This window comes from Pelophylax lessonae, assembly GCF_965119305.1.
Source record: "Pelophylax lessonae genome assembly, chromosome: 5".
Taxonomy (NCBI): Eukaryota; Metazoa; Chordata; class Amphibia; order Anura; family Ranidae; genus Pelophylax; species Pelophylax lessonae.
The window spans coordinates 529,560,111-529,585,044 of record NC_138772.1 but is presented as its reverse complement, the minus strand read 5'-3'; the positions used below and the strand labels follow the sequence as shown (position 1 = coordinate 529,585,044).

Genomic DNA, 24,934 nt, shown 5'->3' with positions numbered 1-24,934 from the left:
TTTTGTTTTACTATTTTGGGCCAGTTTTCTTTTGATAAAAAAAAATAAAAAGGGAGATATTCACAACTATTTACTTCCAAATGAAAGCCTGATTTGTCTTGGAAAAAAACAAGGTATAATCCACCTGGTACACAAAGCAGTTGTGATAATATGTACGGTTTTACTAACGCGTGTCAAAATTACAAAATTGTGCTTAGGCATTAGGATTTGTTTTACCCTTAGGTGTGAAGGAGTTAAATAAAAAAGGCACACAAACAATTGCAAAAAAAAAAAAAAAGTGTCATTGTGAATAAACTTTTAGCTTTTTACACATTAAAACAAGCAAGAATAATAGTTTACACTTTATACATTGTAAAATCTTCATACAGAAGTGCTGTAAAAATGATATAGAACTTCCAAATAATAATTTAGGCAGCTGGATATTAAATTACACAGCCCTGAGACAACGCATGTGAAAGCACCAATAATAGCAGAGTTACGTCTCTTCCCCTAATTGTTTCTAATAATGAAACATTTTTTCTCCGGTCTTTATTTCCTGAATAAATCAGTTCACTATTTCGGTATAGTCGTGATAGCTCACCAGCTCTGAAAAAATGTCATTAATCTTTTTGCAGCCGAGGTTACAGAAGCAAGCGTTAATCCACATGACGTTCCAGGACACGTTGGTGCCGTCGGGGCAGTCGTAATGGACTTTGATGGTTTTGGATTTGTAGGGCGTGCAGCATCGGTCATCGGTGCACACCCCGCAGTATTTGGGTCTGTAGGCTCTTCTACTTATGCAGCCTGAGATTGTGAAGTTCTTCGATTCTGGTTCACGGTAAACTGCTAAGCATTTTTTTCCCGGCTGTAAATAATAAAAGAAGCAAATTAAGCACTTCAATACCGAGCACTTTTCAGCTTTCACTGCAGTCACACTTTGACAATTATTCAGTCATGCAGCACTTTACCCATATGAAATTGTTATTATTTTTTCACACAAATAGTGCTTTTTTTTTTGGTGGTATTTAATCACCACTGGGGTTTTTTTATTTTTTAAATAAATTAAAAAAGAGCAAAAATTTTATAAAAATTGTGAAAGAAAACACATGGTTTCTTTGTTTCTGTTATAAAGTTTTGCAAATAAATAATCCTTCTTCATCACACTACCACTACCAGAAAGTCACCCCGTGACTTGAAGAGACTTGTTTAGAGACTTGGAAGAGACTTGGAAGAGACTTCTGCACTACTTTGAAGAGACAGGCGACTTTGTCTGTGGGGAATGCCTGGCTAATCTCTTTCTTCTTCCTGGAAAGTCTGATAACAAGTCGTGTCAATTAAGATAAGGAGGCAACTCCTATTGAAGTATATGGGACAGTCGGATCACAGGTCGCCTCAAAGTAGTACAGGACCCTTTTCTGAAGTCAAAGCAACTTCAGTAGTGCCAATTAAGACGGCACTGATTGATTAACATTGCTTTTGTTATGTCAAGCTACCTGGGGCAACACAAGTTGCCTCACAAGTCGCGCTAGTGTGAATGGGCTCTAAATGTAGGCCAAAATGTATTCTGCTACATTTCTTTGGTGAAAAGAAATCAGTGCTTATTATTTAGACTGTAGGAAAGTTTGAGTTCACAAACTATGGCATACAGTGGGTACGGAAAGTATTCAGACCCCCTTACATTTTTCACTCTTTGTTATATTGCAGCCATTTGCTAAAATCATTTAAGTTCATTCTTCTTCCTCATGAATGTACACATAGCACCCCATACTGACAGAAAAACACAGAATTGTTGACATTGTTGCAGATTTATTAAAAAAGAAAAACTGAAATATCACATGGTCCTAAGTATTCAGACCCTTTGCTGTGACACTCATATATTTAACTCAGGTGCTTTCCATTTCTTCTGATCATCCTTGAGATGGTTCTACACCTTCATTTGAGTCCAGCTGTGTTTGATTATACTGATTGGACTTGATTAGGAAAGCCACACACCTGTCTATATAAGACCTTCCAGATCACAATGCATGTCAGAGCAAATGAGAATCATGAGGTCAAAGGAACTGCCTGAAGTGCTCAGAGACAGAATTGTGGCAAGGCACAGATCTGGCCAAGGTTACAAAAAGATTTCTGCTGCACTTAAGGTTCCTAAGAGCACAGTGGCCTCCATAATCCTCAAATGGAAGATGTTTGGGACGACCAGAACCCTTCCTAGAGCTGGCCGTCCGGCCAAACTGAGCTATCGGGGGAGAAGAGCCTTGGTGAGAGAGGTAAAGAAGAACCCAAAGATCACTGTGGCTGAGCTCCAGAGATGCAGTCAGGAGATGGGAGAAAGTTGTAGAAAGTCAACCATCACTGCAGCCCTCCACCAGTCGGGGCTTTATGGCAGAGTGGCCCGACGGAAGCTTCTCCTCAGTGTAAGACACATGAAAGCCCGCATGGAGTTTGCTAAAAAACACCTGAAGGACTCCAAGATGGTGAGAAATAAGATTCTCTGGTCTGATGAGACCAAAATAGAACTTTTTGGCCTTAATTCTAAGCGGTATGTGTGGAGAAAACCAGGCACTGCTCATCACCTGTCCAATACAGTCCCAACAGTGAAGCATGGTGGTGGCAGCATCATGCTGTGGGGGTGTTTTTCAGCTGCAGGGACAGGACGACTGGTTGCAATCGAGGGAAAGATGAATGCGGCCAAGTACAGGGATATCCTGGACAAAAACCTTCTCCAGAGTGCTCTGGACCTCAGACTGGGCCGAAGGTTTACCTTCCAACAAGACAATGACCCTAAGCACACAGCTAAAATAACGAAGGAGTGGCTTCACAACAACTCCGTGACTGTTCTTGAATGGCCCAGCCAGAGCCCTGACTTAAACCCAATTGAGCATCTCTGGAGAGACCTAAAAATGGCTGTCCACCAACGTTTACCATCTAACCTGACAGAACTGGAGAGGATCTGCAAGGAGGAATGGCAGAGGATCCCCAAATCCAGGTCTGAAAGACTTGTTGCATCTTTCCCAAAAAGACTCCTGGCTGTATTAGATCAAAAGGGGGCTTCTACTAAATACTGAGCAAAGGGTCTGAATACTTAGGACCATGTGATATTTCAGTTTTTCTTTTTTAATAAATCTGCAACAATGTCAACAATTCTGTGTTTTTCTGTCAGTATGGGGTGCTATGTGTACATTCATGAGGAAGAAGAATGAACTTAAATGATTTTAGCAAATGGCTGCAATATAACAAAGAGTGAAAAATGTAAGGGGGTCTGAATACTTTCCGTACCCACTGTATATATATATATATATATATATATATACCGTATTTATCAGCGTATAACACACACTTTTTCCTCCTAAAAATGGAGGAAAAAGTAACAGTGCGTGTTATATGCCGATATAAAAATAAAAATAAAGGAAGCAGCGCCGAGAGGTAGAAGGGGGCAGGCGGCGCCGAGGAGAAGGAAGGACTTGCTGCCATCAGAAGTCCCGCCTCCTATGCCGACGTCTATCATAGGCGCCGGGACTTCTGATGACAGCGCGTCCTTGCTTCTCCTCGGCGCCGCCCGCCCCCTTCTACCTCTCAGCGCTGCTTCCTGGACTTTTTTAAAAGTTATTCGGATAGTGTCAATGGAGCTGGTGAGGCTGCATGTATGGACACTGTGCTGGCGAGGCTGCATTTATGGGTACTGCACTGGCGAGGCTGCATGTATGCACACTGAGCTGGCGAGGCTGCATTTAAGGACCTGCGCTGGCTAAGCTGCATTTAAGGACACTGCGCTGGCGAGGCTGCATTCGTGGGCACTGCACTGGTGAGACTGCATTTTTTCCTTTTTTCCTGAAATTTCTCTCCTAAAATTTAGGTGCGTGTTATACGCCGGTGTGTGTTATATGCTGATAAATACGGTATATATATATATATATATATACAGTGGGTACGGAAAGTATTCAGACCCCCTTAAATTTTTCACTCTTTGTTATATTGCAGCCATTTGCTAAAATCATTTAAGTTCATTCTTCTTCCTCATGAATGTACACATAGCACCCCATACTGACAGAAAAACACAGAATTGTTGACATTGTTGCAGATTTATTAAAAAAGAAAAACTGAAATATCACATGGTCCTAAGTATTCAGACCCTTTGCTGTGACACTCGTATATTTAACTCAGGTGCTTTCCATTTCTTCTGATCATCCTTGAGATGGTTCTACACCTTCATTTGAGTCCAGCTGTGTTTGATTATACTGATTGGACTTGATTAGGAAAGCCACACACCTGTCTATATAAGACCTTCCAGATCACAATGCTTGTCAGAGCAAATGAGAATCATGAGGTCAAAGGAACTGCCTGAAGAGCTCAGAGACAGAATTGTGGCAAGGCACAGATCTGGCCAAGGTTACAAAAAGATTTCTGCTGCACTTAAGGTTCCTAAGAGCACAGTGGCCTCCATAATCCTCAAATGGAAGACGTTTGGGATGACCAGAACCCTTCCTAGAGCTGGCTGTCCGGCCAAACTGAGCTATCGGGGGAGAAGAGCCTTGGTGAGAGAGGTAAAGAAGAACCCAAAGATCACTGTGGCTGAGCTCCAGAGATGCAGTCAGGAGATGGGAGAAAGTTGTAGAAAGTCAACCATCACTGCAGCCCTCCACCAGTCGGGGCTTTATGGCAGAGTGGCCCGACGGAAGCCTCTCCTCAGTGTAAGACACATGAAAGCCCGCATGGAGTTTGCTAAAAAACACCTGAAGGACTCCAAGATGGTGAGAAATAAGATTCTCTGGTCTGATGAGACCAAAATAGAACTTGTTGGCCTTAATTCTAAGCGGTATGTGTGGAGAAAACCAGGCACTGCTCATCACCTGTCCAATACAGTCCCAACAGTGAAGCATGGTGGTGGCAGCATCATGCTGTGGGGGTGTTTTTCAGCTGCAGGGACAGGACGACTGGTTGCAATCGAGGGAAAGATGAATGCGGCCAAGTACAGGGATATCCTGGACAAAAACCTTCTCCAGAGTGCTCTGGACCTCAGACTGGGCCGAAGGTTTACCTTCCAACAAGACAATGACCCTAAGCACACAGCTAAAATAACGAAGGAGTGGCTTCACAACAACTCCGTGACTGTTCTTGAATGGCCCAGCCAGAGCCCTGACTTAAACCCAATTGAGCATCTCTGGAGAGACCTAAAAATGGCTGTCCACCAACGTTTACCATCCAACCTGACAGAACTGGAGAGGATCTGCAAGGAGGAATGGCAGAGGATCCCCAAATCCAGGTGTGAAAGACTTGTTGCATCTTTCCCAAAAAGACTCCTGGCTGTATTAGATCAAAAGGGGGCTTCTACTAAATACTGAGCAAAGGGTCTGAATACTTAGGACCATGTGATATTTCAGTTTTTCTTTTTTAATAAATCTGCAACAATTCTGTGTTTTTCTGTCAGTATGGGGTGCTATGTGTACATTCATGAGGAAGAAGAATGAACTTAAATGATTTTAGCAAATGGCTGCAATATAACAAAGAGTGAAAAATTTAAGAGGGTCTGAATACTCTCCGTACCCACTGTATATATAATTATCTCTCTCTCTCTCTCTCTCTCTCTCTCTCTATATATATATATATATATATATATATATATATATATATATCTATATATATACACAGCGCTCTCGGAAAGTATTCACAGCGTTTCACTTTTTCCTTATTTTGTTATGTTACAGCCGTGTTCCAAAATGGATTAAATTCATTATTTTACTCAAAATTCTACAAACATTACCCCATAATGACAACATAAAAGAAGTTTGTTTGAAATCTTTGCAAATTAAAAATAAAAAATGAAAAAAATCCCATGTACATAAGTATTCACAGCCTTTTCTCAATACTTTGTTGAAACACCTTTGGCACCAATTACAGCCTCAAGTCTTTTTGAGTATGATGCTACCAAACTTGGCACACCTATTGTTGGGCAGTTTCTCCCATTTTTCTTTGCTGAACCTCTCAATCTTTATCAGGTTGGATGGGGAGTACCGGTGCACAGCCATTTTCAGATCTTTCCAGAGATGTTTAATCGGGTTCAAATCTGGGCTCTGGCTGGGCCACTCAGCCTTTAAAGAGGTGGATTCTGTGTTTTATCCCTGGGCCACTCAGCCTTTAAAGAGGTGGGTTCTGTTTCTTATCCCTGGCTTCCTGAGAGCTGAAGATCTGCAATACTTACTTACCAGTTTCCAGTTTTTTTGTGACCCAGATTGACATGAATAGTCCGGCTTTGACCCCAGCCTGGACCTGACTACTCTCTTTACTGCCATGACCTCTGCCTCAATCTGACTACATTCTTGTTTGCCACCTGCCGCAACCTCTTCCTGGACCCAACCACTCTTTTGTCTACCGCATTGTGAACAGTCTCTACACTATAACCCTTCTGTCCCAGCAACCCCTTGGTGGTATGATCCTGGAGGCCACGTCCTGGGGTCACCAGGTCTTTCCTCAACCCTCCCCAATTGCTGAGCATGGGAGTGGCATGAAGAAAGTGATAGCCAATTTGTACTCGCAAACTAGGGCCAATTTAGAAAGTGGGAGGAAACCAGAGAATCCAAAGAAAACCCATACAAACACAGAAGGAACGCGCAAACTCCATGCCCAGATTCAAACCAAACCTATGCTGCTAAGCATAGGTGCTAATCACTAAGGTCACTAAGTGCTAACCGCTGTGCTGTCTGAAACAGTAAGGGTTTGTATCTGAGCTTTGATCCTCCTCTTCAAAATAAAACTGACTAAAACTGAATAGAATTGTCTAAAACTGTTGTGTCTGTGCCCAATATAATGCTGACCAGACTTATGTAAATTCTTAGACAACTTCATCCATTTTCACTGAGCTTTTGATAAAAAAAAAAATATGCAGCCAACCTTGTTTCAATGGAAACATATAGAGGTGGTCTAAATCCATCCATTTGGCTGTTTTTGCTATTGAAATCTGATTTAAAGATGTTGTAACTCCTGGGAATATGCCATCTGTCTACAATCTTGTTAAAGCAATAGCTTTTTGAAGGTCTCCTATCATCAGAGTAGAGTTCTTCTTTAACAACTTAGCCTAGAAGCAGGCTTACCCGAAAGTGCTGTGTGATGTCCACCTCGCAGGGTCTCAGGTTGCACAGGCGGCTCTCTGTATGGAGTTTACACTTGTCATTATCGTTTGAGATGCGCGTAGATATCCCCATTCCGCACGTCTTAGAACATGGGCTCCAGGGTGTTGTCTGGGTGATGCAGTTCTTTTGCCAGGCTTCAGTCTCTTCACGATAAACTGGAAAATTTAGAAAGTAATGTATGACTACTCCATGGAAAGATGGCGGGATTGAGTCATAAATGGTAATATCCTTTGCCCTAAACCTTCCCATCCGGCTAGTAACCCTCCTATACCTACTACCCCTAGTATAGCATATGCAAAACCAACTTTCAGACAAAGCTTTCCCCTAGCCTCAGGTCCTAAAGTATGGACCTTCTGTTATGAGTGATAAGTGGACTACAAGTCCGGTAATGTCACCGTACTTGTGCTCTATTGAGATCTGCCAGCCCCTCTGCCATGGTGGAAGATGGGACCTGTAGTCTTTCCATTCACATATTGTGATTGGATGACATAGCTGTGTGGTTGCATCCAAAAAAAAAAAAAAACCAGAAGGCTGCAGGAAGAAGAACTCCACAGTTGCAATGTGCCTCTAATAATTTTTTTCTCTATCCCCATTTGGTACCTTTTCTGGTTAGGAAATGGTCCACTGGGCTATTAATTTGTAATAAGTGCTAATTTACAAGGAAAGGTCCTCTTTATGTGTATCCCCACCCTACGTACCAGGAGAAGCAATATGTCGAGGAGACGCTTTTCGGAATCTCTTGGAGTCATCGCAAACCCATTGTTCGCAACATTTTCCTGCCAGCTTAATCCGCTTGGGGTTCTGGCACCAGACAAGAGGTGGACGAGAATTTAAACACAATGGGACGCAACCCACAACACCATCCAGACACGTGCAGTTGTACTTGCAGTTTGGTTGGAAGCTCTGACCGTTTACATAGCGCACACCGTCGAGAACACAACCTACTCCTGACATCTCTGGAAAACAGAAGCGAGAAATGGTTTAGGAACTGCACTTATTTTCTTTACTGAGAAAGCCAAACCACATACTATACATTAAACCAAACAATAGGCTAAATTCGCAAAGCTAAATTGCAAAGTTAAAGATAGTTGTTCTCATAAAGTGGCAGTTATTTTCAGCCAAGTCCAATAAGTTTTGAAAATAACAGTCACATAGCTAAACATTTAAGATATTTATCATTATATAAAGATTCATGAATTGAGCCCAATCACACAAATAAACTAAACAATACCCATCCTTCCCACCTCTTTATATGTCTCAGTCTGGGACACCATTCAAAGGTTTAAGAATTATTCCAAATTTTTTTTTGTATACAGTTTCATATTTGATCAAAAAACTGGATGAAATCTAGGGGCCTTTGCAGTTCCTTCAATTTCAAAATCATCCTAGTTGTCTGTGATAATATTATAATCAAGTTCTTTTTTTTTTAAATTGGAACTCCTGTTGACAAACAGAACTACAACATTGTGGCACATTTCCTATTATTATTATACAGGATTTATATAGCACCAACAGTTTGCATAGCACTTTACAACATGAGGGCAGACAGTACACTTACAATATACAGTAATTCAATACAAGAGGAATCAGAGGGCCGTGCTCATTAGAGCTTACAATCTAAAAGGGAGGGTCAAGTGATACAAAAGGTAATAATTGTGGTTGATAGGCTGATGAAAATAATAAAAGTACAGTTGTTAGGTTGGGGGCAGGATAGGCTTCTCCAAAGAGATGGGTTTTCAGGGATCGCCTAAAAGTGGACAGAGTAGGAGATAGTCAGACAGATTGGCGTAGGAAGTTCCAAAGGATGGGAGAGGCTTGGGAAAAGTCCTGGAGACAAGCATGGGAAGAGGTGACAAGGGAGGTGGGGAGCAGGAGGTCTTTGGCGGAATTAAGAGAACAATTTTAGGTTATTTAAAAAGCTGGGGGCTGAATACCTTTATATAGTGTATCAGGAAAGTATTCACAGTGCTTCCCTTTTTCCACATTTTGTTATGTTACAGCCTTATCACAAAATGGATTAAATTAATTATTTTCCTTAAAGTTCTACAAACAATACCCCATAATGACAACATGGTAAGACGTTTGTTTGAAATCTTTGCAAATTTATAAAAAAAAAAAAAGAAAGAAAAATTCCCATGTACATAAGTATTCACAGCCTTTGCTCAATACTTTGTTGAAGCACCTTTGGCACCAATTACAGCCACAAGTCTTTGAGTATGATGCTTGGCACACCTATTTTTGGGCAGTTTCTTCTTTGCAGGACCTCTCAAGCTCCATCAGGTTGGATGGGGAGCATCAGTGCACAGCCATTTTCAGATCTCTCCAGAGATGTTCAATCGGGTTCAAGTCTAGGCTCTGGCTGGGCCACTCAAAGAACATTCACAGAGTTGTCCTGTAGCCACTCCTTTGTTATCTTGGCTGTGTGCTTAGGGTCGTTGTCCTGTTGGAAGAAGAACCTTTGCTGCAGAGCGCTCTGGAGCAGGTTTTCATCAAGGATGTCTCTGTACATTTCTGCATTTATCATTCGCTCGATCCTGACTACTCTCCCAGTTCCTGCCACTGAAAAACATCACTGCAACATGATGCTGCCACCACCACGCTTCACTGTAGGGATGGTATTGGCCAGGTGATAAGCAGTGCCTGGTTTCCTCCAGACATGACGCTTGCTATTCAGGCCAAAGAGTTCAATCTCTATTTCATCGGACCAGAGAATTTTGTTTCTCATGGTCTGAGAGTCCTTCAGGTGCCTTTTGAAAAACTCCAGGTCGGCTGTCATGTGCCTTTTACTAAGGAGTGGCTTCCGTCTGGCCACTCTACCATACAGGCCTGATTGGTGGAGTGGGGCATAGATGGTTGTTCTTCAGGAAGGTTCTCCTCTCTCCACAGAGAAATGCTGGAATTCTGTCAGAGGGACCATCGGGTTCCTGGTCACCTCCCTGACTAAGGCCCTTCTCCCCCCGATCGCTCAGTTTGGCTGGGCAGCCCACTCTAGGAAGAATCCTGGTGGTTACAAACTTCTTCCAACTACGTATAATGGAGACCACTGTGCTCATTGGGACCTTCAATGCTGCAGACATTTTTCTGTACCCTTCCTCAGAGCTGTGCCTCGATACAATCCTGTCTCGGAGGTCTACAGACAATTCCTTGGACTTCATGGCTTCATGGCTTGGTTTGTCCACTATTAACTGTGGGACTTTATATAGACAGGTGTGTGCCTTTCCAAATCATGTCCAATCAACTGAATTAACTCAGTGGAAACAGGAGTGTCATGGCAATGGCTGCAAATACTTATGTACATGGGATTATTTTGTTTTTAATTTTATCAAATTTGCAAAAATTTAAAACAAACTTCTTTCACGTTTCCATTATACGGTATTGTTTGTAGAATTTTGAGGAAAATAATGGATATAATCTACAAGTGAGAAAGTGAAGGTTGTTGGCTCACATTACCGACCATATTCCAGCCACATCCCTATAAACTTGAAAATTGGATAAGTTAGGGGCGGTCCGGGTCAATCCAAACCAGCTTCTGGAAAAACCCTGCTAAAAAGTGGGATTTTCTAGGGCTGTAGTATGCTCTGTAAGATTACAGACACATGGAGAACTCCATATATAAAAATATAAACAATTTTATTGGAATACTAAAAACATACATGTTAAAACGTAATGAGAAGAAATTACAAATCAGACATTAGCAAAAGAAGAACAGTGGTATAGATCACAGGTCCTACATGTTTCGCCGAGGTATAAATCCTCATGTAGCGGCTTCTTCAGGGACCAATTGCTTGTAATCATGGCTCCTGCACGCCGGATCTCGGGACGGGAGAACATCGTTTACCATGGGGAAAGCTTGTCACATTAAAAGGTTCTCCCATTTCCCTTGGTTCTAAGTACTTTTTCTGTGGACTGTGGCCCGGTCCAGTGTCCACCAATTTCATTGGGTACCCCGGGTACGCTGGATCTCACCATCTGGCCCTACTGGGTTAGCAATTAGGGCATGTCTCCTCGCCCTGGGACGCCATTTCTCTCTCGGCAGATGTTATATTATTTACAAAATGAATCAGTGATGGATTACAAGCAATTGGTCCCTGAAGAAGCCGCTACATGAGGATTTATACCTTGGCGAAACATGTAGGACCTGTGATCTATACCACTGTTCTTCTTTTGCCAATGTCGGATTTGTAATTTCTTGTCATTACGTTTTAACATGTATGTTTTTTGTATTCCAATAAAATTGTTTATATTTTTATATATGGAGTTCTCCATGTGTCTGTAATCTTACAGAGCATACTACAGCCCTAGAAAATCCCACTTTTTAGCAGGGTTGCAGTCCTGTACCCTTCCAGACACTGGTTTGGATTGACCCGGACCGCCCCTAACTAACTTATCCAATGGATATAATCTATTTTTGGAACAAAATTGCCTTACAAAAAATTCCAATCATTTTTCCATATGTTATGCAGGATGGTTCCATTTTCCACTCTACATGTCCAAGTAGGTCTATGTTATATGGCCAAAGGCTTAGCTTGTGGACACCTCCTATTAAGGTTTGAGTTTAGGTTAGGTGTTAGGGTACAGGTAATGCTACACTGTAAAAAACATATAGACAATTGTGCTCTTCTAACCTTGTGGTAACAGCACTGTGACTGTGCCCCTGTGTACAAAACCAGCTTCATAAAGACATGGCTTGATGAGTTTGGGTTTGGAAGAACTTAACTGGCCTCCACAGAGCCCTGACCTCAACCCTATTGGGCACTGTTGGAATGAATTATGAATGTCAAATGGAAATCAGTTCTTCTCATCCAACAACAGTTACCTGACCTCACACATGCTCTTTTGGATGATTGGGCCCACAGTCCTAAGGACACACTTCACACTTCAAAGTATTATGGAAAGCCTGAAGTCTGTTATAGCAAGGGAGGGGAAATCTAAACCAATGCCCCCTAGTGAATGGGATGTGCAACAAGCTTGTAAATGAAACGTGTCCCTTTACAAAAAGAGAAAAGAAGAAAGGTAGGACTTTGTAGGTAGCCACTAGTCAGTGCTGTATCTTGGCATAGGCCAACAAGGTCCAGGCCTAGGGCAGCACTTTGCAAGGGGGCAGCAAAAAAGCTGATGGGGCTGCACTGATATGCTGCCCTGATGGGCACTGATATATTGCACTGATGGGCACTAATAGACTGCACCGATGGCCCCTGATGAGGCAGGACTGATAAGCTGCTCTGAGAAGGCAGCACTGATGGGCACTGATATGATGCACTGATAGGCTGCACTAATGGGCACTGAGAGGCTGCACTGGTGGCCACTGATGGGGCTGTACTGATGGCCACTGATGAGGCTGCACTGATATGTTGCACTGATGAGGCTGCACTGATGGGCAGTAATGAGGCTGAACTGATGATCACTGATAAGGCTGCACTGATGGGCACTGATGAAGCTGAACTTATGGGAACTGATGAGGCTGCAATGAAGGGCACTTATAGACTGTGGTTGTGGTCTGTGGTTTACAGATGACAGGGCGGGTCATAAACAGGAAAGGGTGTGGCCTTTAATGGAAGGGGTGGGTCATATTTAAATTAGGGGTTCCCAAGTTTAGTCAGGCCTAGGGCAGCACAAAACCTAAATACACCACTGCCACTAGTAATCCCATTAAGAAACTTGAGTACTCAATTGATAAAATATATAGATTTATTGTAACAACATTAAAAAACGTATTAAAACCAAATCATGAAAAGACGCGTGTGGAAAGTACAAAGCAATATCTCCCCATTTAAATAGAAAAATCTCCTCGGTCAGAGTACATATACAGCAGGGAGACCGGTGGGAATACCCGTTATGTATTAATAAATGAAGAATCTGCGATAAACTAGAAGGTATCTGGGTCCAGGGCCGCTGATGGGGTGGGGGGCACCAGTCCTCCTATAGGGGGCCCGATCATACAGGGGGGCCCCAACAGCACGGGCAATCGGTGAGGTCAGGCGGAGGGGTAATTACAGAAGGAAGCCCTGTAATGTTTATAATTATTTTATGATCTTTTAAAATGATTTATTACAATGTTTAATTATTATTATTTAATTTTTTTACAATTTTTTATTTTTTTTACAGGGCAGGGAAGCCTGCAGTGCTGTGAGGGGGGGTTGGCACAGTGAAAGGGGGGCACACGGGGAGGGGGGGGTGTCAGAAACAGGCAGAACAGGGAGGGGGATCTGCGTCAGAGAAGGAATTACAGGAATGATGCCCTGTGTTTGTGTCTCCCCCTGCAGCAGCTGAAAGCTGGCAAGAGGGGGAGAAACCGGCTTGCAGCTGCTGCAGGAAGCCACACAGGGCTTCCTTCTGTAATTGCCCCTCCTCCCGACCGCACCGATTCCCTGTTCTGTTGGGGCCCCCCTGTGTGCTCGGGCCCCTTGCAGGAGGACTGGTGGTCCCCCCCATCAGCGGCCTTGTCCTAACCTCTCCCCACCAAAAAAGTTTGGGCTGAAGTTAGGTTTTATATAAAAGGCTCGTGACCCTTTGCAGCAAGTGGGCGGAGCTGCAAACCCAGACCCAGACATCTCACAGAGTGTCTGAGAGATACAAGAAGCAGTCAGGCACCCAGCACTGGTAGTGAAAGGGTTGACACATTAATGGAAATGAACAATGACATACACATAAATGCATAAAATATATAGGATACTTACGTCCGCAGACACCTACTTCATACCTAGGCATGTCCCTGCTGTAGTCACAATAAAGTCCTTTGTGCGGGTCGCATGTGTCTGCCTCCGTGCAGTTCTCTCCTCGCTGCCTGGCACAGGTCTTGCAGCAGTCGCAGCCATCTGTGACCAGACTGATCCCAGGTGGGCACACAGGTGGGGTCGGGGGGCATTCACAGGGCCACTTACAGTACTGGACCCGAACATACTCTTCTGTAACAGCAGGGGTTGGAGGCATTGTGGTCGTGTTTTGTAAAATGACCTGCGAATGACACAATAAAAAACGTATTATCAAAAATGAGTTCTGGTTTATATCAGGAAGAGAAAAACACATCAAACCAGTTAGCAAAAGGTGAATTATCTACTGGATGGATTGGACAATAACTGCATCAGATCAGGCCCAACGCTTTGCACTGGCTGTATAGATCACTGTTCTCCAAACTGCGACCCGGGGGCCAGATGTGGCCCTTTGCTTTCTTTTTATCTGGCCCTTGGGGCATTATTTTCCCCATTGCCAACAACAGTGGGGCATAATTCCTGCCACTGACACCCACAATGGAGTACTAGTCCTCTCACTGACACTAACTATGGCACACTATTCCTCCCATTGATAACAACAATGGGGCACTATTGTTCCCCCCGAAACCAATGATGGGGCACCATTCCTCCCACTGACACCAATATTGGGGCAGTATTGCTCTTACTGACACCAATGATGGGGCACTATTCCTTCCACAGACTCCAATGATGGGGCACTTTTCCTCCCACTGAATCCAAGGATGGGGCATTAGTTGTCAGCAACAGTGGGGCATAGTTCCTGCCACTGATACCAACAATGGGGCACTAGTGCTCTCCCTAGCACTAACTATGGCACACCATTCCTCCCACTGACTCCAATGATGGGGCACCATTCCTCCCACTGACTCCAATGATGGGGCACCATTCCTCCCACTGACTCCAATGATGGGGCACCATTCCTCCCACTGACTCCAATGATGGGGCACTAGTCCTCCCATTGATACCAACAATGGGGAACTATTGCTTCCACTGACACCAATGATGGGGCAGTATTTCTTCCCCTGACACCAATGGTGGGGCACCATTCCTCCCATTGACACCAATGATGGGGCACCATTCCTCCCACTGACACCAATGATAGGGCACTATTCTGCCCACTGACTCCAATGATGGAGCACTATTACTCCCACTGACTCCAATGATTGGGCAGAATTTCTCCCACTGACAACAATGATGGGGCAGTATTCCCCCCACTGATACCAATGATGGGGCAATATTTCTCCTACTTACACCAATAATGAGGCACTACCCCCCCCCCCCCCAACTGAATCCAATGATGCGGCAGAATTTCTCCCACTAACTCCAAAGATGGGGCACTATTTCTTCCATTGATATCAATAATGAGGCACTATTACACCCCCTAATACCAATGATGGCACATTGTTTAATCCCACTTACACCAGGACATTTTTTTCTTCCACTGGCCACAGTCTGCCCCCTTTAAAGTTTGAAGGATAGTAAACTGGCCCTTTGTTTCCAAAGTTTGGAGACCCCTGGTATAGACTAAGACTCCTAACCCGCTACACTCTCACAAATGTTCCTGCATATCTGGCATTTAAAAACATGCATGCTCCTCTCTGCGGGTCACTGGGTTCTGCAGACTGTAGCTATGCAATTTGTTGTTCAATCTCTTGAGCATGCACATCTAAAGGGATGCCACTGATCCATATAATGCTCAGGGGGAAAAAAAAATCACTGATGGCAGAGGAAGCAAATAGCTGTGAAAGGCAAGCCAACAAAAGTAGGGATCAGGAGGAGATGACATTTTAAAGACATGCATGCTCCTCCCTACTGGTCACTGGGTGCTGCAGACCATGGCTGTGCAATCTGCTGATCAGTCACTTGAGAATGCAAATGTAAAGGGATTCCAGTGATGTGTTCTTCAATTCAATTTAATGCTCAGGAACAAAACGACTGATGTAGAGAAAGCAAATAGCTGTGAGAGGCAGGCCAACAAAAGTAAGGATCAGGAAGAGCTGAGATTTATAAAGACATGCATGCTCCGCCCTGCTGGTCACTAGGTGCTGCAGACCATAGAAGTGCAATCTGCTGATCACCTGCTTAAGCATATATATGTTTAGAGGGATGCTGGTGATGTGTTCTTTCATATAATGCACAGGAACATAATGACTGATGGCAGAGAAAGCAAATAGCTTTGAAAGGCAGGGAAACTAGAGTATGGATTTGTCAGGTAACCCAGTTCTTTCAGTCATGAAAGCTCAAAATTACATGTAGGCAGTAGATAGGGCGGTCTGCATGCAAATACACAGCCTGCCTAGTAACCCCCTTTCCCCCAGACTGACACCCACTCATCAAGACATTTTGATATTTGCACAACTCCTCCCAGGGGCCAGCCCACTGCTTACATCAGGGCTGGGGGTTCTTGAGAGTTGTACTGAGGCACGGTGCTAAGCTATGTACAGAGCTTTCCCACCAGCCACCCCACTTTCCAGGCCAGCCAAACTGCATGCTCAGATAAGGGTCTGGTGTGGATTTTGGGGGAGCGCCTGATTTATTTTTGCATTGGTTTCCCCCTTAAAATCCATACCAGACCGGACGGGTCTGATATTATATTTAGTGGTGGACCCTATGCAGTTTTTAATTTTCTTACATAGTTACATAGTTAGTCAGGTTGAAAAAAGACATCTGGTTCAACCAACAAAAAAAAAAACAGTATTGCAAACCCAACCATACAATCCCATATACACAATCCTATACCCTCAGTTGATCCAGAGGAAGGCGAAAAAAAGGGCATGGAATTCACTAGAGCTTTACAGGTTGCCACTGGAGTCCTCTTCCACTCCTCCATGATGACATCACGGAGCTGGTGGATGTTAGAGACCTTGCGCTCCTCCACCTTCCCTTTGAGGATGCCCCACAGATGCTCAATAGGGTCTAGGTCTGGAGACATGCTTGGCCGGTCCATCACCTTTACCCTCAGCTTCTTTAGCAAGGCAGTGGTCATCTTGGAGGTGTGTTTGGGGTCATTATCATGTTGGAATACCCAGTCTCCGAAGGGAGGGGACCATGCTCTACTTCAATATGCTATAGTACATGTTGGCATTCATGGTTCCCTCAATGAACTGTAGCTCCCCAGTGCCGGCAGCACTCATGTAACAACAGACCATGACACTCCCACCACCATGCTGAACTATAGGCAAGACACACTTGTCTTTTTACTCCTCACCTGGTTGCCACCACACACGCTTGACACCATCTGAACTAAATATGTTTATCTTGGTCTCATCAGACCACAGGACATGGTTCCAGTAATCCATGTCCTTAGTCTGCTTGTCTTCAGCAAACTGTTTGCGGCTTTCTTGTGCATCATCTTTAGAAGAGGCTTTCTTCTGGGATGACAGCCATGCAGACCAATTTGATGCAGTGTGCGGCGTATGGTCTGAGCACTGACAAGCTAACCCCTTCCACCTCTGCAGCAATGCTGGCAGCACTCATACGTCTATTTCCCAAAGACAACCCCTGGATATGATGCTGAGCACGTGCACTCAACTTCTTTGGTTGACCAGAACGAAGCCTGTTCTGAGTGGAACCTGTCCTATTAAACCTCTGTATGAGTTCTTTGCCATGAGGTGCCATGTTGAACTTCCAGTGACCAGTATGAGAGAGCAACACCAAATTGACCACACCTGCTCCCCATTCACACCTGAGACCTTGTAACGCTAACGAGTCACATGACACTGGGAGGGAAAATGCCTAATTGGGCCCAGTTTGGATATTTTTTACTTAGGGGTGTACTCACTTTTGTTGCCAGCAGTTTAGACATTAATGGCTACAGTAAACCCTATTGAACATCTGCGGGGCATCCTCAAATGGAAGGTGGAGGACCACAAGGTCTCTAACATCCACCAGCTCCGTGATGTTGTCATGGAGGAGTGGAAGAGGACTCCAGTGGCAACCTGTGAAGCTCTGGTGAACTCCATGCCCAGGAGGGTTAAGGCAGTGCTGGAAAATAATGGTGGGCACACAAAATATTGACACTTTGGGCCCAGTTTGGACATTTTAACTTAGGGGTGTACTCACTTTTGTTGCCAGTGGTTTAGACATTAATGGCTGTGTGTGGAGTTATTTTGAGGGGACAGCAAATTTACACTGTTAGAGCCGGTTCACATAGGCGCGACCCGACTTGCCAGGGCGACCTGTGAAGTTGCGGTGCACAGTTCGCTCCGCTACCTCGGAGCGGCATGCACGGACTTCATATCATTGAAGTCAATGCAGGTCGCTCCAGGTCGCCCCAAAGTAGTACAGGACCCTTTTTCTAAGTCGGAGCGACTTGTGTCGCTCCTATTAGAACGGGTCCTGTGCTAATCTATGGCAGGCGACCCACGGCGACTTGTCAGGCGACCAGGTCGCCTGACAAATCGCCTCAGTGTGAACCGGCTCTTATACAAGCTGTACACTCACTCCTTTACATTGTAGCAAAGTGTCATTTCTTTAGTGTTGTCACATGAAAAGATAGAGTAAAATATTTTCAAAAATGTGTGTGTGTGGGGGGGGGGGGGGGTGTACTCACTTTTGTGAGATACTGTATATATATATGCAAGTCACATTACAGATGACGTTGGCTCAGTTTGTACCATATCACATTAAAGCGTATTCTTACAAAGAAATACATTACAGATCTAATTTAACGCTTCTGATAAATGATAGACTGTGCCCGCAGCCGGTGGCACTCATTGATGGCTTTCCGCCCATCTCAGAACGAAATGTTAAAATCTGTGTTAAGCCGGGAGCTTTTCACCCCGAGCAGCAGTAGTGGAAATATGAGGAAGCGCGTCTCGCGTCTAATACACGGCGTCCGTATGGGATTATGTCAATCACCGAGCCGCAGCCTGCAATTCTTCCTCTCCGCTCCCTGAGTGGTTTGGCAAAGACTGTTATTCTCTTCTAATGGCTTCTAAAGTATCAGAAGATGAAAGGAAAGTCATTAACTCCGCCGTACGGAGCCTGACACCAACTGGGAAAGATGAGGCGCCTCCTAGGATGCAACAAGAACAAGTTACAGGAAAAAGTTTGCTGACATTTTTTTGTTATGTGGAGGGCTGTGATGTACATTCCTGAGATGTGACATCACTGGGAATACTGGGATAATGCGTGTCTGAGGCCGGGGGCTATCCAGGAGCGCAGTGCAGTCCAGGCAGACCGTCACCATCGCTGCACATGGCTGCCAAAACACAAGCACAGAAATTACACTAGCAGGCAAAGCGCGCAACGCCAAAAAAAAAAAAAAAAAAAAAGATGGCGAAGAGTGCCGAGGCCAGACTCTGTATATAGAAATTTATGAACTTAAAAGCAGCCAATAAGGTGCCGGTATTTGGTTCACAGCAGATCAGCTTCAGCGCAATATCAAAGCCGCAGATCAGTGTGATTTGCACCTCTGATTTCACTGCGGCTTCATTTAACCGCTTGCCGACAGCCCACAGTATATTTACTGCGGCAGTCAGCCCCTCACAGGCAGAACGAGCACGCGCCGCCGAATGTGCGCTCCCGCTTCCGCTCGGTCACGGACCCCCCTGCGCGTGTGACCGGCGGACCCGATGTCCGCCGGGCACTCGCGATCGTCCGTGACAGCGGGAGAAAGGCAGGCGGCTAATGTAAACAAAGCCACCTGTCATTCTCCCCTGTGTAAGAATGGTGATCATACGGTTCTACTATGTAGGACCGTTGATCACTGTTCCTACACCTCAAGCCACAGCCAATCACAGTTAGAAACACGCCCCTAGGGCCACACATAACCCCTCCCTCTCAAAAAAAGTTAACCCCTTCACTGCCAGTGTATTTTTACAGTAACAGTGCATATGTATAGCACTGATTACTGTAGAAATGTCACTGGTAACCCCAAAAGTGTCAAAAATGTCAGTCAAGGGTCCGATCTGTCCTCCCCAATGTCGCAGTCCCGCCAAAAAAAATCGCAGATCGCCGCCATTACGCGTTAAATCAATAAAAAAACAACAAAAATTACAAAAATCTTTCCCTTTGTTAGTAAACGCAATAACTTTTGCGCAAACCAATCAAAATATGCTTTTTGCGATTTTTTTTACCAAAAATATGTAGCAGAAAACAAATTGGCCTAAAATGTTAAAAAAATTTGATTTTACATTTCTTTTGGGGAATTTCATATAAAAAAATGTGAAAAATATTGTTATTTTTGCAAAATTGACGCCCTTTTGTTGTTTATAGCGCATGATCAAAAAATCGCACAGGTGATCAAATACCACCAAAAGAAAGCTCTGTTTGTGGGAAAAAAAGGATGTCAAATTTGTTTAGGTACAGCGTTGCACGACCGCGCAATTGTCCGTTAAAATCACGCAGTGCTGAATCGCAAAATAGGCCTTGGTCAGGAAGGGGGTAAAATCTTCCGGGGCTTAAGTGGTTAACGGAAGTCTATGCAAGCCGCAATGAGATCTCAAAAAAGTAGTGCAGGAACCTTTTTCAAAATCTTTGCAACTTAAGCCGCAACGGTTTGAATGGTCCCATTGCAGGAATGGGGTTGCGACTTGTCATGTGATTTTGAACTGTCAAATCACACCGGTGGGAATGAGGGCTAATACACATTTCAGATGCATTCAGGTTGCTCCTCAAGCGCCCTATGAGGTTTTTTTTTCCCCTAAAATGGGAAATTATTACTTTTAATATTTTGAAACTGTGCCTTAGCCCTGGTTCACACTGATGCGGTTCGGGAAACGTGGCGATTCCTGTGCGTTTCCACGCATCACATAGCAACCGCGATGTGTTCTATTTACTGTGGGTGTCAATTAACCACTTCTGGACCGGAAGAGCAAAAGTTATCGCCTCTACAAACTAGGTGAAAGATTCATGTCATTTTTATTTATTTATTTTTTTACTAGTAATGGCAGCAATCTGCGATTTATAGCGCCACTGCGACATTGCGGCGGACAGATCGGACCCCTAACAGACATTTTTGACACTTTTGGGAGTATCAGTGACATTACTACAGTAATCAGTGCTAAAAATATGCACTGTTACTGTAATAATGACATTGGCAGGGAAGGGGTTAACCTTGGGGTGATCAAAGGGTTAAGTGTGAGCCTAGGGGGTGTTTGCTAACTGTGGGGGGAGGGACTAGTGAAATGATCATATAGACCTGTGTTCCTGTATAGAAGGATCACAGGTGCTCTCTGATCATTTCAGAGAGAACAATGGTTGGCTGTGTTTACAACAGCTGACCGGTGTTCTCTCTCAGCAGGGAGCAATCGCGGCCGCCGGTGTTCTAAAATTTTCTCGGACCCGTGAAAAAATCGGACCTCGTCACTTCCGGTAGTAGGAGTCTCAAGTGCGCATGCGCATAAGACATTATCTTGGTTTGGTAAACTTATAACACATAGCGGGCAGCTGAATGAGAGGAGGCGGGGCTGAGGTGGGACGGAAGACACCGCCGCGTCATCTGCAGAGCTGAATAGAGGAGGCGGGACGGAGGTGCGGCCGTGTAATAAATGCAGGACTTTAGCGACTCCTTGTTTTATTATCTTTAGCAATTATCGTATTATTTATCCTTAGGATTTCATTACATTTACTATTTATATAATACAAAATAAGAAATACTAAATGTAATGAAATCCTAAGGATAAATAATACGATAATTGCTAAAGATAATAAAACATAAGGAGTCGCTAAAGTCCTGCATATATTACATGGCCGCACCTCCGTCCCGCCTCCTCCACCAGCTCTGCATATGTGTCCTCCGTCGCACCTCAGCCCCGCCTCCTCTCAATCAGCTGTCCGCTCTCTGTTATAATTTTGCCAAACCTCGAAAAATGTCTTCTGCGCATGCGCACGGATGACTCCCATCTGCTGTTTTGTGATGCTCTATCACCGGAAGTGACGAGGTCTGATTTTTTCACGGGTCCGACAAAATTTTACAACACCGGCCCCATGGATCGGCATCCCAGCTGCCTAGTGGGGGGGTGCGTGCCACAGGCGGCATGCGCGCTCGCCCCCAGGAGCGCTTCTAGGAATTGCTGTACCAGTAGGGCGTTTCGCTGATCCAGCCTGCCGCAGTATATCTGCGGTGGGCAGTCGGCAAGTGGTTAAGAGTTCACCACACCCCAAATACAGGTGTAAGCCGCAGCAGGAGAACAGACAGACGGACACTCAGGTGCTAAGAGTGACATACAACTGTTCTAGTTTATTAAGCAAAGAGGCAGGATTTATATACATGTAGCACCCTCCTAGGTAGGTGCTAGGTCAAAGTATAGTTTGCTCTGCCTGCTTCACAGGGGAGCCTGATCAGTAGTTTTGCCTGTTACATGTGTCCATGTGTGATTCACTTGGTCTGAGGGAGTGTCCCCACTGTATCCAATAGGGGAGCCTGTTGGACAGTGGAGGAAACACAGCCAATGAAGCACAGGCTTTTGTGGCTGTCCCAGAGGGTTGGCACAGGGGTGGTGCATCCTGGGATTGGTGATAAAAGCAGAGGGCACATGTGACAGGGTGTATTTGGGAGGGAAGCCAGGTCCCAGGAGGAGGGCAATGGCTGTCTCTCCTCCTGTCAGCAAGGAAGGTGGTCAGAGGCGCTCGGCCTAGGGGACCGAGTGTGTGATGCTGAGCCAGGAGGTCCAGGATACTGATGAGCGGAGCTGAAGGCCCAGCAACCCAGGGAAAAACAGTGTCCGTAAGTACCGGAAAGCTTGCCAGGGGTCTGCCCAGGAAGGGGACCACTCCAGTGGAGAGTCAGTGGACAAGGGGCTAGCAGGCATGGGGAGTGAGGAAGGGGGTGCCAAGTCAGGACCCTGAAGAGGAATTCATTCAGGAACATATATTTGACTTCACTTCAGTGGCAAGGTGAGCCCTACAGGTTTGTGGTGCCGCACAAACATAAGGTGTCATGTTTGTGTGGTGGTGGCGGTGTACAAGTTCCTGGTAGATTAGTATGGTGCAAACTTATACTTGGTAGGGACCCGTCTGAGGTACGGCTCCCAGTAGTTGGTATGTTGGTACCTGCGACTGGTTGTCTCCGAGTCGGTGCTGTGGCGGCTGGAGGCTTAATTAACCACTTAAGCCCCGGAAGATTTTACCCCCTTCCTGACCAGGGCCTATTTTGCTATTCGGCACTGCGTGAATTTAATGGACAATTGCGCGGTCGTGCGACACTGAACCCAAATGAATTTGACGTCCTTTTTTTCCCCACAGAGCTTTCTTTTGGTGGTATTTGATCACCTGTGCGATTTTTTGATCCTGCGCTATAAACAAAAAAAGAGCGACAATTTTGCAAAAATAACAATATTTTTCACATTTTTTTATATGAAATTCCCCCCAAAAAATGTAAAAAATCAAATTTTTTTAACATTTTAGGCCAATTTGTTTTCTGCTACATATGTTTGGTAAAAAAAATTGCAAAAAGCGTATTTTGATTGGTTTGCGCAAAAGTTATTGCGTTTACTAACTAAGGGAAAGATTTCTGTCATTTTTGTTGTTTTTTTTTTTAACGAGTAATGGCGGCGATCTGCGATTTTTTTTGCGGGACTGCGACATTGCGGCGGACAGATCGGACCCTTGACTGACATTTTTGACACTTTTGGGGGTACCAGTGACATTACTGCAGTAATCAGTGCTATACATATGCACTGTTACTGTAAAAATGACACTGGCAGGGAAGGGGTTAACTTTATTGGAGAAGGAGGGGTTAAGTGTGTCCCTAGGGCAGTGCTTCTTACTGTGATTGGATGTGGCTGTGTGTGTAACAGCACAGATCTACGATCCTACATAGCAGGACCGTATGATCTCTGCTGTTACACAGGGAAGAATGACAGGCGGCTGTGTTTACACTAGCCGCCTGCCTTTCTCCCGGTGTAACCGCCGATCGCGAGTTACCAGTGGACATCGGGTCCGCCGCTCGCGCGCGCGCGCGCGGGGGGGGGGGGGGGAATGGGGTTCGTGAGCGAGCGGGAGCGTGCCTCCGGCGGCGCGCGCTCGCTCCCTAGAGCCTCACAGGCTAGCGACGTAGACCTACGTCACTTTGCCTGTGAGGGGCTGACTGCCGACGTAAATAGTCGTTAGGCAGTCGGCAAGTGGTTAAGTTGGACGCAGGTACCTCCTTTGATGCCTACCGAGACCTTGAGGCTCCAGTAAAAACTTGGGTTTAACGTGTTATTTACCTGTTATGTATACAGTTTGTTAATAAAAAGCTGCTATGGCCATTTAACTCCAACCTGTGGTCACGTGGTTATTTATAATGGAGGAGGAGAGTGATGGTCAGAGCAGAATAGAGACAAATCATCTTTAATCCCCTAGTCATGATAGTTGATTATTAACAGAGTAGTAATTGGCCGTATGCTCAGATTTGGTCATTAGTGTGTGACCTTGAAGGACACAGTTGCAAATTTGGACAATTAAAAACTTCAAACAGTAAATGGCTTATAGGGTCTGCCTTATCTTATACATTACACTGCAAATTACTAATACGTTGCACACTGAAATTACCTTGAAACCAGAATAGTGAATTATAAGGATTTCAATGTAAACTTAATTTGAGATTGGAACAGTGAAAGACAAATAAAGGACAAACCATCTCAAAAGGAAACCACTGTTAACCACTTAAAGCGGAGTTCCAGCCATTTCACTCACCTGTCCAACGGTCCAGCGATGCGGCCGCCCGAAGCCTCGATCCTCTCCCTCGGCGCCGGCATCACTGCTGTGGGCACCCGGCTGTGACAGTTTGCGGCTTCACAGCCGGGTACCCACTGCGCATGCGCGAGTCGCGCTGCGCGTCTTGATTGGCCGGCAATCTTCTGGGACCTCTGACGTGTCCCAGAAGATTGCAGGGAGGGAGGGGGAGAGGAGAACTTCCGTTCAGGGCGCCGTGGCGCTCCGAGCGGAAGTGGGAGCGGGTACCTGTCAAAACTAGGTACCCACTCCCTCCCCAAAAAAATGACATGCCAAATGTGGCATGTCAGGGGGTTAGAATACCTAAAGCGGAAGTTCCACTTTTGGGTGGAACTCCGCTTTAAGGACCGGTTTTACACCCTTAATGACCAGGACATTTTTTGCGATTGGGCACTGCTTTATTTTAACTGACAGTTGCGC

General features: G+C 44.9%; 1 protein-coding gene across 1 annotated transcript in view; it reads right to left on the bottom strand.

Annotated features, from left to right (window-relative positions):
* Positions 1-272: 272 nt before the first annotated feature.
* The window catches only part of CCN4 (cellular communication network factor 4), a 123,570-nt gene continuing 98,908 nt past the window's right edge, over positions 273-24,934 (bottom strand). Inside the window, exons 2-5 of the mRNA XM_082258718.1 lie at positions 13,781-14,057; positions 7,802-8,059; positions 7,065-7,258; positions 273-844 (exon numbers count right to left, since the gene is read on the bottom strand). Of these exons, the coding sequence (XP_082114844.1) occupies positions 545-844; positions 7,065-7,258; positions 7,802-8,059; positions 13,781-14,057 (1,029 nt within the window). The 3' untranslated portion in view covers positions 273-544. The remainder of the gene's footprint in view (positions 845-7,064; positions 7,259-7,801; positions 8,060-13,780; positions 14,058-24,934) is intronic.